This window comes from Argiope bruennichi, chromosome 1, assembly GCF_947563725.1.
Source record: "Argiope bruennichi chromosome 1, qqArgBrue1.1, whole genome shotgun sequence".
Classification (NCBI taxonomy): domain Eukaryota; kingdom Metazoa; phylum Arthropoda; class Arachnida; order Araneae; family Araneidae; genus Argiope; species Argiope bruennichi.
This window is the reverse complement of record NC_079151.1, coordinates 30,933,147-30,948,677: the sequence shown is the minus strand read 5'-3', so window position 1 is coordinate 30,948,677 and position 15,531 is coordinate 30,933,147. Positions and strand designations below refer to the sequence as shown.

The following is a 15,531-nucleotide window of genomic DNA, read 5'->3' as shown; positions in this document are numbered from 1 at the left end:
TATCTTACACTACATTTCACATTTGCTATCTCATTAACATGAAACATCTATTATAAACAATTAAAGACTGAATATTCCATATTCTGAACAATTCTCTTCCTGTAAATGAATTAATTTAAAAATAAGCAAAGCCAAATTCTTTTAAAAATGACAACAGTTGTTTCATATGGTATTATAGAAAAACCTTATTTCTATGTGGCATTAAAGATAAATATTTTTTTAAATAGAAAAAAAAACATGCTTATGATAACCAAAAATATACATAATTGCAATTAAATGTATTTAAGCAGAAGCTAATTTTGTCTATTACAAGAATTTCAATTTTATTGCTTAACAGATTTATAAAACAATTTATTTCATAAGAATACAGATTAAAATTTAAATTCAGTTTCCTAAAATAAAATACAAATTGAATTTATCTACATAAAAAAATGCAGAGAAGTTACAAAATATTCAATAGTTATCAATTAACTGTAACCGATATTTTACAGAAAGGAAATTATAAAAATTAATTCTGTTAGAAAAAAAAACATTTATGTATTGACATTAAACATTTGAATTATTCAAGAATACAGAAATCAGCCATGAGTAAACACATCTTTACAAAAAAAAAAAAAAGGTATGAATATTTTTGATATTTTATAACATTTGATATTTGAAGTTAATTAGTAATTTTAAAATTATCTAAATTAAAATACAGAAAAAAATTCAAAACTCATCCTTTGTTTGTTTGATTTTACATCAGGCACTGAAATTAAGTTGCAAAACTATGTTTTTATTTTTAATTAAAATTCATTCTTTTTTTTAGTTATGAACACAAACAAAGCCAAATGTGATTTGTGACTTACTAATAGAGAAATCTGAGAAAGTAAAAAATGCATATAATTGTAATAAAAAATGATACATGTATATAATGGGAAAGTTCTTCATAAAACTAAATGCAAAATTGTAGATTTAAATCCAATGTTAATAGCATTCTTAAAAGAATATAAAACCACTGGATTTAAACTTACACAGGTTGATTAATCATCCAATGATTAATCAACCTTCACCAAAAGGTGAATGTCAAGGACATTTCCTTTCTACTTGAGTTTTGCCACCTTCATCATATTCTTGCTTTGTAATCCACATTTGCTGAAAGGTTCCAAGAGAAGCCAAAATTGATCCTCCTATCCAAGACCCAAATCTACGTTCTGCTGCATTATTGGAACTTATAACCTTCAGTCTCATGCTCGGAGGAGTTTTTGCAGATAGGTCACGATTTAATCGCTCAGTAAATCCTTGAATGAGAGTGTTTCCTCCAGTCACAATGACCCCTCCATATAAACTTGGTCGAACGTCAATGTCACACATTCCAACACTGGTAGTAACAACTTGAGCAGCTCCCATTGTTGTCCCTGTAATGCCTTTGATATTGGTTGGGTCAAAAAGTGCTTCAGGAATTTGAAATCTTTCTGGTCCAAAATCTTGGTTATAACCATTTGGAAATTCATGATGTACTGTTGGCAAATTCTCCACAACTTCCTTTTCATATTGGGTTTCATAGACTTGTAGCACAGAGCACTGGAAATCCTGAAGAACCTGTTTAACCATGTAATTGTGCCAGGACTTTGTAACTTCTGGGATATTGGTTTTTTTAACCCATTTTGGTGGATCATTTTCCTTGACTCCTTCTTTAGAAGCTATTAAGTAAGGAGGAATGATTTCAACATTATTCTCTTCCAAATGCTGCTTACATTGCATTGAGATAAAATCACCAGCAAGAGGTGATTTGACAATGGCCTGAGCTAAAACATACCCATCATGAACTGGAACTGCTGATGTTTGACTAGCTCCAGAATCAACAACTATTCCTGTGGATCGTCCATTGGCAAAAGCAGCAAGCACAGCATTCTTGCTCAAGAAGAAAGCAGGAATGTTGTACTTCTCAAACATTATTTCTGTCAACTTCTCTCGCTTTGGACGGGCATTCCACGAGGTCTCCGACATTAAAACAGGGTGCAAGTGTGGCTCTGACTTTATATGTTTGCTATAAACATAATCCAGAACTTTTTCAAATAAATCCCAATCTTCTATCATGCCATCTTTCAAAAAAGAGCACAATTCCATACCTTTACGAGGTACATGAATGCTTGTTGTATCAATGTAATATTTCTTTTGTGTGGATGATTCATTGGATGTACTGTTTCCATTCATTTCCATTGCATCAGAAACATTTTCTTCAATAACACCAATCATAGAAGGTATATCTGCTTTAGGTGTATCCTCACCGGCATATCCAGCACGTATAGAATAATGCCCAAAATCAAATACCAAAGCTCCAACTTCATCTCCACCATAAACACCTCCACTCATTTTCTTTGTCAAAATAAAGCAGGAATCCAAAAATAATATAACCAAATACTGTTTAAAGGCAGCAAAAATTTATAAAAGCAGAGTCATAATATTTATTGGAAATCTGAAAAAAGAAAAAGAAAAGAAAAAAGATATATGAAATACTTCAATCAAAAATGTCAGAAAAGCATGTCAAGTTGTAGTTAAATAATTCAGTTCAATTAAATAATTCTGAAGTTAATTTCTCTGACATAAACAGAAGTTAATATCAGGGTAATAAGGTAGAAATTCAAGTACTTACGTATTAACCACATGTCATTGGGAAACATAATCAAATTAGACCAATGAAAAAAAACCTATTAGTGTGCAACTTTTGGAAATTTTTGGGAGTGATTATTGCTGGCATGCAATTAACATGCAAGTACCAAAATTAATAAGATAAAGAAGGAAATGTAGTACAGAAGATGTGACAGACTGCTACAGTAAATTTTATTTTCAACTAGTGATAACATAAGCTTACATTTATTTAAAATCGTTTTTTCCCGAAGTCTATGTGTTTTGGAAAAATTTGCACCATTAGTTACAATTCTGTAAGCAAATCTCTATTTTTATATATTAAAATTCAACTTTGCATTTGCAATTAAATTTTCTTTATTTATAGGTCATGTTCATTTTCTTAATAAATATAACATACAACCACACAACTGAAAATAAAAAATTACTAAAACAATGAATTCATCTTCTTCAATTTTTACTAACATAATGAACTGACTTATTTAACTAAATATGAACTTAAAAAGAATCTGATTGAATTGATTTCAAGATAGTAATATCTTGAAAAAATAAATACAAAATAACAAATTTCAATCTAAAAAAACAAAAATTACAATTTTATTTTATAATTGGTCATTGATCATTTCAGAATAAATAAGAAATTTAGAAATACTAGAAATTTCATTTAATGCATTTCAGTTTTATTCATCAATTGAAAAGAGAAAGAATTTTCATTTCGTCCATAAATAAATTTAATTTAAAAGTTGTAGAAAAATGCATTTATAAATATTCTAAAAATTATACCTTTTTATTTTATTTTTTTTTCTATTTTTAAACTCTGATTTATTATTTCATATTAAAAAAAACATGGTTCCATTTTTTTATTCATCACCTAGTAGCATCAGTCATACAAATCAAAATTTAATTAAATCAGTCAGTTGCTTAATAATTACATTCTGTAAATATAAAATTAATTTACAGACATTGATGCCACAAGTATACAAAATTCCAAAATTTTACATCAAGAAGTGAATGAAAAATTGATTCCACAAATGAAATTCCCTCTAATCTGCCCAAATATAAGTGGGAACAATTAGTACTTTTGCAACAAAATGCTGATTATTTAATTGAGAAAACAAACACTCTTATGTGAAACGTAAATTTTATTACATAATTAAATCACCTGGAATTCTGTTAAAATATATTGTTGAATGTCAGGATTGCACTAATTTTTTAAAATTTTCATAGCTGAATGGTGAACATGTTTGAATTTTGGAAAGCCCAAACAATCATGTATAATTTATCTACATGTTTTTATTTTTCAGCAATAAAAAAAAGACAATATTCATGTTCCATCAAAGAATAAAGCTTTTATCCAATAATTTTGGATCGTAGATGCTGTCACAAAATTCCAGCTTCACTTCAAAAGACTCCAAAACATGCATTTTTTTTACAACGCATATAGATCAGACAGCTTCTAATACAGACTGTAGACAACATTCTGAACTAATCTTTTTTGGAGAGTATGCCTTGAAACACTTAAAGATGCCTAAATCTTACAACTGCTGGATTGGTGTGTAGCTTTGTGGAAAATAAAAACTTTTATATTTTTCAAATCTCAGGGAGAGTTATGAAGTATGTATGTCAACCATGAGAGCAACATTTTCTTTTTCATCACTTTATCAAAATCATGTCGCTTGATGTTGAAGATTTTTTTTTCTATTATACAACCTTTCTTATTTGCCTTGTAGTCAATTTAGTAAAATTTTGACATTCTTAAAGTAAATTGACTTTGCATATTTCCCAATGATTAATGGCTTCGATTTATTGATTCTAGTACTGTTCGAAGACAGCAAGATTGTCAGCCTCTGCTCAATTTCTATCTTTGCAGTTTTCTTCTTAAAGAACATTGCATTATCCGGCATCAGCTGATAGAAGAAAAAAAAATTTCATCAGCATTATACACATCATCAAAAGAATAAATTTTTTCCTCTCTTCTCTTTTTTTTTTTTTTTTTTTTTCATTTTTTCCATTGTTAGCATCATTAATTGGAACTAACTTTTCTTTATCCATGATGGTTTTTAATAATAGTTCTGTGCAGTTCATGAAAGAAGGAAAGTTATCTATTGTTTGCTTTGAATATATACACACATATATATATATATACATACAATTGAAGGTCTGATATATATTACCATACAATAATGATTCCCAGAAAAAAGCTCAAAGGCAAACATCATATCCATGTCTATTTGAGGTGATAAATTGGGTTGTAAAAGTAAATGGAAAAGGAACAGTAGAAAAAGGAGGAAATTACAAAGAATTGATATTCTAAGATTTGGTAATTTTTAGTTTGTGTGTTGTACATTCGATAGAGAACAAACAACAGCATACATTTCAATCACTACCCTTATTTACAATCTCCTCTGGTCCCAAATCTAAAAAAGGGCCAAAACAACAAAAAAATGTCAACATCAGGACTCTAATGTATTCTTTTGGTACTTCTTATTCCTGATGATAAGGTAGCATTTTGCAAGAAATTATATATACTACCAGTTTTGTAAAGAGGAAAAATTATTAATGCGGACAGGTACAGGTAAAAAGTGATTATTTTTGTATGCAGACTGAAATTACATTGAAAAATAGAAATTTAGCCAGAGAGAAAAGAAAATATTATTATAGAAAGATTTAAATATTATTATAGACAATATCAGAACACTCATTTCACTTTATATACGCACACATTCAGTATTATTAGGATGAAGGATGTTACAAAAATTAAGACTCTCATAAAACTCATTTAAAAAACATATTTTATACTAGGCCATTGGAATTTTAATTTAATAATTTAACTCGTATTTTACTTTTATTGGAATTATAGAAATTTACTGGCTTTAAAATAGATTTTGTGAATTTATCAAAAACAACAAAATTATAGTCCATGCAAAACAAAACAGGAATAAAATAAGTTGTCTACTATAATAACTTTAGCATAAGATTCAAAAATATAAATGCTTATTGCTAGAAACAATATAAAACAATTATAAAATATTCAGAAATTTACACCACATTAATAATGTTTTGTGTTTTTTTTTAAATTTGATATTAGAGAAAAGAAAACAGTTTTTGATATATCATGCCAGTATTTAATTACTGAAGCAACAAGGTGTACAATTTAAGGCTTACAAATTTCTAAGAGAATAAAGGTACCCTAAGATGACTCTGAATTACATGACAGTGAAAATTTGAAACACATTTCTGAAGTTCAAAATGGCTTTACAGAAGTATAAGTGTTTGAAACACACTCACTTAGAAGCTATACTTCACAAACAAATGGAATGATAGCAAAATAGCAATCTGCAAGAATATGAAGCAAATGGAATGGCTATGGTAATCCAATAAAATGGCCTGTGCAATTACCAAATTTATTATGTTTTGATTTTTTCAAGGATGCATCATATCACATGTCTACATATCCTCCTTGGTCACACTGAGGATTCTATTGCACGTTTCATAATAGATGTCAAGAATATTTGAGAATATTCAAACTTTTATGCCCTTGAAAATGCATGATCAGCATTACAGACAGGAGTTGCCATTCAACACTTCACTTACACTTTTGTACTTTTATATATATATTTTTATAGTGATTTATAAATATATTTTGTTTCTAACTCAGGGTTATTATGAGATTGCAAGACATCTTAAGAGTGTGGTGAATAGCATATAATAGCCAGTTAACAACTCTTCTACTCGAACGATCATTTTGGTATAATTGTTAAGTTACTGGACTGTTAACCACAAGGTCTCAGGTTCTATCCTCGCACATCCCATACAGCTAAATGAGTACCTATTCAAGAAGTTTGTAAATTGAGACATTCTGCATTTCGTAATTATTTAACATTTTAGAAAAAGTCCATCCATTCTTATTGTTAGAATACAGCACTAGGAACAGAAATTTTTTCTCCAATATATTTTGGCTTAATAAAATAAAATGTCTTAAAAGATGGTTTAGCAAAAGATGTAATTTTGAAGAACTAGCCTCTGTAAAAAAGCCTATTGCTTCAAACTGAGTGAAACAATAATAATTGAAAAAATGTATCACAGCTAATTTCTTGGTAAGCAGAATAAAGTGGCGACAAGGTAATTAAATAATGTAAAGAAGCATTTAAATTAGTATGGTAGGCATTCCATTCAAATTAATAAACTGTCAATATGGACATCGTATTTTTATCTTTTTGAAATCCTCAAATAATTAAAGATCAATATAGTATAACATATATTTATTATTAATACATACAAAAAAGTAATTATAGTTCAGTCATATCAACCAATCGCACAGACTATAAAAATCATAATTAAATAAAAAAAAAGGCAATCTAAACTATCCAAGAAAACACATAAGCATCGAATAAATAATTAAAGTTTTTTAATGAAATCCACATTTAGTTTCCGAATAATTATCCATAAATGTAAATGCGTATTAATACCTGTCAAATATCACAACCATAGTAATAAGAAATGATGTTTTTAAATTGGTAAACAAAATAGATTGTGCGAAAAAATACACTATATTGTTAACTATTCAATCAGTAGATTAAATTATAATTATTTAAAATCATAAAATTCTTTAAGAACACAAATATTTACCGATTTCTTTCTTCAGAAAATTTCGATTAACACCGGTTTTTTCCAAATCCAAACAAATTTTTCCATTACGGCCACAGTTAATTTGTTCAATAGCTGCATTTAGAAAAATGAAGCAATATTAGGAAAACGGGAAAATGCATATTTTTATCAATAAGAAACAATAAAAACTATTTCTGCAGACCAAACATGAAACATTTTTCATCGAAATTTTTTCAAGTCATAGTTCAAGCTAGCATGAGCTGGCTAACTTGGCATGTGACAAGGGATAGCTTGGAAATATGACAACGTTTCGAAGCGGTGAAGATTTTGCCCGACTAGAACCGTAGCCGTCTAGAAATATCTCTCGACAGCCATGTTAGAATTCTGAGCAATTAACCTTCCTTCCTATTCCTCATTATTAGATATATCTAATAATAAAGCGAAAAAATGTCTCTTTTCTTTTTAATAATAAATTTCAGTGTCCCATTATTCTATTATCTTATTTAAACAATAATATTTTCTATTCCAACAGTATTAACAAATTTTTAAAATTCTTTTTCTATATGATTTGCAACAATGATTTCATTTGTTGAACTTTTAAGTCAGACCTATTTTCTTGCTTCATTAAACCTTTAAATCCTTTTTTTTTTTTTTTTTTTTTTTTTGTCGAAAAAGATTGTTAAATATCAGGTAACATTCTAAGTTAAAGAGTTTTGGTTTTACTTTTAGCCATGAAAAGAGAGCAACTTTATATCTTACGAATATTAGATTCTCTTTCTTTGATTTTATGTATTTCTTTTCTTTTCTTTTCTTTTTTTTTTTTTTTTTCAGATTAGATTTTTTATGTCACATTTATTAAGTGTGCATACATTATTTAGAAGATTTTCATAACTCTGAAAGCCATAATAACTATAGTGATGAAGAGCTTATAAGCTAGTTAACAACGATGCTACACGAGCAATTGCTTTTGTATTGTGGTCATGTTACTGGGCTGCGAACCACAAGGTCCCGGATTCTATCCTCGCTCATGACAATCTGTCACACTATGCATGCAAATTATTTGATACTAAATAATTAATCAAACAACTTCTCTGTATTCAATTTTATTTAACACAAAAACAGAGATATTTTTCATAAAAATTCAAATTGCTTTCATTTCTTAAAGCTTAGCGCAAAATCTTAGATTTTTTTAAATGCAGTACATTAACTCATTGTTTTCGTTTAATTTCAAAGTACTATTTTTAAATATTATTTTAAGGAATTATTTAACTTTAATTTTTATAGGAGTAAAATTTTTATTCATTATATATATATATATATATATATATATATATATATATATTCAATTATTCAATGCTTTTGGCATCGATTGCCAATTTTTCTTAAATTCAACTCAATGAAAGGTTAGTTTCTCACATAGGATAGAGCCCTTTGTTGCTATAATCCCTACTTCTTACATGTTCAAGTCAGTTTCTGAATGTTTGAAATATATTTTCTTTACAATCAATACGTCAAAGGCTCTATTGGAAGATTTGTTTTCAGATCCAGAGTTAATATTATAGGCTAAAAAAATATTAAGTTTCTTTTTTTTATTGTTCTGATACAAATTTACAATGAAATAAATTTATTTCAGTCTCAAAAAAGTTGAAAAATTATCAAATTAGTAATTCATTATTTTATTCACATTTTTTCATATAATTTTGATATTTAGAACTTATGTTATAGTTGAAATTTACTCTTTTCATTTGTTTAGTTTATGGCATTTAAATAATCTATTAGATTTTTAAAACACTGTTTTTTTTTGTTTTTTTTTTTCTGTTTTCTTGATTGACAAGAAATTTTGGCATATAGAAATATAACCCTCTGAGTTTATATATTTCATGTAGAGCTTTTATTATGGACATATATTTACTTACTAATCAAAAGAGTATTTTGAAATATCCAAGATAGCTTTTACTGTATGTCAGAAACAAAATTTGCTTACAGATTTAAAAAAGTGATTTGAATTTGAAAAAACGAGAACTTAATGAATAAAAGTATTAAAATGTGAGGAAAAAAATTTTAGTTTTGCTTTTAAAAATTTTTATTCTAATTCTGGGGAATATGTGTTAAAAAGTACTTTTTATTAAATGCAAATAATTCATTTCATAATTTTGTATTCCCTATTAATGAAGCCCAAGGTACTTGATCTAGGTTGCCCACTCTAGTTTAACCATTGGGTTGAAAGGTATAGCACTTAAGGTCCTCATATATGAATAAGTCAAATTACTAACGATTTTGAAAAAAAAAAAAAAAAAGGACATTTTTTTTTTAATCTAAATATATACACAAAAGTTTAAACCTTATTAAGCTGGTTGATAACTAGCCTTGAACACTTAGCTCTACTCATAATCAAAAGAGTCAATAGAGTTGAAATTCATGAACATTAAACTTCATACGGTTTGTTTACAAACAAAATTTAGGATAGCATCCATAAACAGATTGAAAACAATATTCTCAAATGTTGCAAAAATTTAAATGCAATTTTCCAAGACAATATTGAGTATACCGATTTATTTAATGAAAGTGAAAGTGAAAGTTTAATTTTTATATCTGTGATCGCAATACTTTTTTCAAACTAATTTTTTAAATTGTGGCTAATTTTTTTTTTTTTTTTTCATTCTAAAAATTATACTGGCCTAAACAATCTCTGTTGCATCTTCCAAAAGATTTTTTTTCTCAAGATAAAAGAATAATCAAAATAATTACTTGAGGCCCATTAATAGCGAGAAAAATGCTTTAATACCTCAGAAACTTTATCTATCGGATCCAAATTAGAAAAAAAAAAAAAAGAAAGAAAATTAAAAATAATATTTTCTAATACACTGGTGTGCAAAACGTAAGCAACAATGCAAATTTTAAGCAGGTAGCCATGAAATTGCAGAAAAGAGGTTATTGCGATCAGTACAATGAACACAGTAGAAAGGTGATGCATATGCAAATGTCGGGAACAATTTCTAAATTTCATGTCTTAAGGATGATTTCTTGTGGAGTTATGGCAAAAAAAGCACTTATTCTTTAAATTTTGCACACCAAGTATAATGCTCATCAAGTTGTATTCTAATTCATAAATCAATCATTTTTATTTTTTGATTTATTAATGATTATTTATGTGACTGAAATGCTAAGTTTATAAAAATAATTTAATCATTGATCATTTTTATTTATCTATTTAACTTTCACTGCCATATAATAAATAGCAAAATGCAATAAATTATTATTTTGTTGGATGAAGTTTATTTCAAGGTCCCACAAATCAACTTTACACCAATATCTACTTTTCATTAGGTCAGCAATAGGGATATGAGTTTCTATATATGGTACTCTGTAACTATCACTTTGTTGTTAAATAAAGAATAATGCAAAGGGTGGTAAGAACAGTAATTCAATAGCACTTCAGACTTCAATATAATGCAACAGCAGTAATTCAAATTCAAATTTTGAAATGTTTTAAAGTGGTATTTTTATAAACAAATTAATCTAATAATGAAATACCATCTAAATTACTTTCTATGAGATGACAGACCATTCTGCAAGTAAGCTATTATGCACAACCTTTACAATTAGAATAGTTAAAAAAAGTGGAGGGAGGCAACTCATTTACTAATTTGCAAGGTATTATTCAAGATATCTATTATGCTCACTTCCAGCTAAATGCTATAAAATTTTAATATAATGTAAATATATATAGTCACTACATACTGAATTGAAATAACTTCACAAAACAAAAGCATGAAACATTTACATTTATTAATGGTACAAAATGTCATAAATAATGATCCACAAAAAAAAAAAAAAAAAATCCATACACAAATAAAAACAGTCTGAAACACAGTCAATTAACAATTTAAAAAAAAATACCCATAAGTATCACAAACATGCAAAATGGACAAAATGAAAAATAGGCATTGACTAAACTAGAAATGACTTACAAATCTAAAGATATTGCAGCCACAGAACACATTTTCTTGACAAATATTGATAAAAATTATTAAAACATGCTTTGCATGCATATTTCAATTTTCTTTTTATCATACTTAGAAATATACAAAAATTATTTGCAGTTTTGAATATTTATTTCCCAAACCAGAAAAATAAGGAATTATTAGTTATTAATACTTTAAACAATTACAATACTCTAATATCAAACACACTTTTTTAAACATTTTTGTTCATAGTTTCAGTTGCAGTTTTTTCATATCTTTCTTATTTGTGAATAGTAAAATATTCACTAAGTGAAATCATCATATGTAATATATTACATAATTTATACAGAGGCAATTTCAGTTACTTGGCATTGTGGGCTTAATTAAATATGAATGAAACTCATATAATTAAAATTAAAAATAATAAATAAAAAACAAGGTTAAAAAAAGACCTTAATTGTATAAAATTTTGAAATAATTCTACATTGTAATCTAGATAATAAAGTGGAGTTCGAATTTATGTTGGAGGACAGTAGAATTGAGATTAATTAAAAAAATAACAGTAAGGGAACAAAAATTAATGATTTAAGAAACTGGCGGAAAATATGAGCCAGTTCAGACATGCAAATTTCAGCCTTTTTACAATTTTCATCATTGGTGCTTTTGTTGCATCAGTTTTTCATTGAGATAACTAAATTGAATTATTGAGTAAAAAAATCATTTAATTTAATTAATTTTGGTTTGTCAGAAATAAAAATGAATAACATATCTTTTAAATATGCCTTTCAATTTTCATTAAAGGGAAAAGTATTACAAGGGTCTGTACTAAAAATTAAATGAAATTGATAAATTAAAAAAATATATTAATTTCCAAATCTTTAATTTTTTTATAATTAAAAATATTAATAATGTTATAATTTGTGCAATAGAAATTTGGGGGCCCTACATTTCATATAATTTATAATGGAGTATTTATGTATAGAAATAAATAGTTAAAAAACAAAACAGCTATGAATTTAAAGAAAATGGATGTTATAAAAAAATCACGGATTATGTTTTTTTAAGTAAAAGTTAACACCAATTATTATCGAAGGTTTATCATTGTGTGTGTATATATTTAATGGACAAATTTTCAATGATTTTAGGCTTTTTTTTTAAAAAAAAATTTCTTTAGCATTGGTGGATTTCCAACTAAGCAGATTGGGTAACTGTTTAGGGGCACTAAGCTGAGAGGGGGCACAAGCAGGTCAATTAAAAAATTTTATTTTTCTAGTTACCAAATAATTATGTTCATTAAAAAGTAAAAATTGCATAAATGATAGAATAATATTAAAACTTTATCAAGTATAAATGGCCAGGTATAAAAACTAATATATGTTCCATTAGTTATTAAAATATTTATAAAGTGGGATAACAGCTTCAATATTGTATACAAATATGAATGCCAGACATTTTGAAGTCATAATAGATAAATAAAAACAAATATATAATCATTATCAATTATAAAAAAATATGAATCTAAAATAAATTATTAACTTGTTAAAGATGGCTGAAATGTGAAACTAAATGAATTACCCTTTTAAAAGTGGAACATGGTAATGCGCATTGCGTAGGATCGTAAAATACTTAAATTTGCCATTGTTTTTTAGATGCAATTATAAGAATTTTCTTGATTATTAATATGGTATGTATAGTCCTAAAAAAAATTATTGCTTTATATTTCAAAACTAATTGCCATAGTAAAACTGTTAAAATTTATCACAGCAAAAATATGTTCTCTATAAGAATATGAAATATTTCTTCATATACGGGTATATTTACTAAAAAAAAAACAATTTTTTTCAAAAACCAACAACAAATGTTGAATGTGTATTTAAATTCTCTGGACAAAAATATCTCAAATACATAAAACATCTTATAATTTTGTGTAAACGATTGATGAATTACAGGTTATTGAAAATTTGAATTTCTTATATTAAATATTTCTCATTTTTTCAATATATTTCAAAATATCTTTGACAAAAATTCCTAATTTTTATTGAAATACTTAGTAAGCAAAACTAAAGTTATGCATTTTTAAAAATATGAAGATATATTTTACTTAACTATTCACAAGTAAAAAATTTTTGAAAAGAAATTCATAAAAATTTTGATACTAATCAAAGGAGCAAAATTTGAAACATCACTATTCCAAATTTTAGCAATTTCCATCAAATAGTTTTTAAAATATGCAGTAATAACTAAAACGGTTCATAACAGCATGATTTTAGCATCTTTTAGAATGCATCTCATTTTTGCAAAGGAATTCCCAAGTAAGAATTAAAAAAATCATTAAAATAGAAAGGAAAACAAAAAATATCTTTCAATGCTTCTTTAGATTCAGGTATTTCTGTTTCTTTTTTAAAAAATTGCTAAGATGGGGGTAGGAGGATTTATTTAACAGATTCTACTGTTATTATAGTTCAAGTAAAGTTTCATTTGCGACAAATGGGAGCCAACTGCAGTTGAAGAAATGATTTATCTTGAAATCTTGGATTTAAAAAAAAGCACAAAAGTTAAATTCTGCATTAAGCACAGAATTCATAGAACCTGAATTTTTTAAATAAATAACACATTATTGTATAAAATACAAAAGCAAGTCTTCATGTGTCGATAATGCAATGCCATTAGTCATTCACAAAATAGTATTTTTTTAATAAAACAAAAGCTTATAAATTTTTCTGTAAATATCTTCGTCATTTAATATACTTTCAGATAAAAAAACGTTAAATATTCACAAATGATTTAAAATATCATTTGATGGCAACTTGAACAGCAAATCAACAACATAGTATTTTTTGAGTGCATGTGGCTCAATTTTAAATGAATTTTTTAGAAAATAATGATCTGATCATTTTATTTTTCAGTTGCTCCAAAAACCTAAACTAGTTTTATTAGTATTAATTACTAAACTTAGCCAAAATTTCTGATTGTTCTAATATGTTTTGAAAATATCTTTATCTATTATTTATTTACAATTAAGCACATAAATAAATGTTTGAATCTCAAATTCTTATTTAGTCTTATTTCCTTGCTAATAATGTTATGAATAAAAAAATTCTTAAAACAAAGTTATTATATTCACAACTGAATTGAAAATTTGAATGTAGGAAATATTAATAGAGCAACTCATCTCCTACATTTACTTATATTAAGCAAAATCCTAAATCTTTTTTCCCCATATAACTTTAATTGTTTTAAATACATTTGTCTAAAATTTTATATCTGGAAATTTCTCATTATTATGCAAAATCAGTTAAAAGATAAAAAATAGTGGCTGCAATTGAAAAAATTTGAAAAATACACATGATATGCAAATAAATGTGTAAATGGACACTTATGAGAATGCAATTCACATATTTTTAAAGGGAACACTGTTTTAAAATGAATGGCATTCTTAACTTAAATATAACTTTTATAGATTATAAACAATAAAAAGGCTCATGACACTTTTTTGATGGACTGTGCATTGAATAATAATTTACAATGACATTATGTAGTAAAATTTTAAATGTGTGTTATTCAATTTCAAATATTGCTTATTAACAAAGATGATTTTTTTCTTTTTTAAATAATGCTTTACAAAAATTAGTGTCAGAATTAAAGATTCACTGTACTTAAAATAATGTATACAGTATTATTTACATAAATGATGATCATTAGAAAAATTATGGCAGTTAATTTTCAAGAATTTTAAATTCAAGAAAGAAAGTAGAACTCATGAAATTAAACATGTATCCTAAAAAAATAACTTAAAAATGTTGATAACATAAAAAGAAAAAATAATTTCATTGAAAGATTCAATTTATATAACTTCTTACCTGCATATAGATTAGAATTAAGTTAATTATTGCTAATGAAATGGCCAAGCACAACAAAAATATGTGCATTAGTAAATGTAAATCTATTTAGGATACAAGTCATGCACCACAACTTTGCTAATCAATAAGAAAACACCCATTATATATATAAAAAAAAACTATAGCATTATTTTACAATAAACTGCCTGATACATCAGAAAAGAGTAACACAAAAAAATAATTTGGGTTAAACAAAAATACTTCTAAATGTTGAAGTTCAGAACCAAAGTATTTACTCTTTCTAAACATCAAAACAAAGTAAAGATCTTTTTCCTATTATTATTATCTGCAACATTTATATTTTATGTTAAAAACACCATTTTTATACTTATTTTAAATTCAATAAGGTATTCTATAAAAAGAAATTCAGAAAAATAAAATTATTTCTTTGCTTAAAAGAAAATTACACTTTCTTTAATAATTGTTTTTTA

General features: G+C 26.2%; 1 protein-coding gene across 1 annotated transcript; it reads right to left on the bottom strand.

Annotated features, from left to right (window-relative positions):
* Positions 1 to 455: 455 nt before the first annotated feature.
* Positions 456 to 7,345, bottom strand: LOC129981099 (actin-like protein 6B). Its single transcript, XM_056091766.1, has 2 exons — positions 7,258 to 7,345; positions 456 to 2,458 (listed from the first exon to the last, which is right to left on the bottom strand). Exon 2 carries the CDS (start codon positions 2,353 to 2,355, stop codon positions 1,066 to 1,068), a length of 1,290 nt encoding a protein of 429 aa, XP_055947741.1. The 5' UTR covers positions 2,356 to 2,458; positions 7,258 to 7,345; the 3' UTR covers positions 456 to 1,065.
* Positions 7,346 to 15,531: the final 8,186 nt, after the last annotated feature.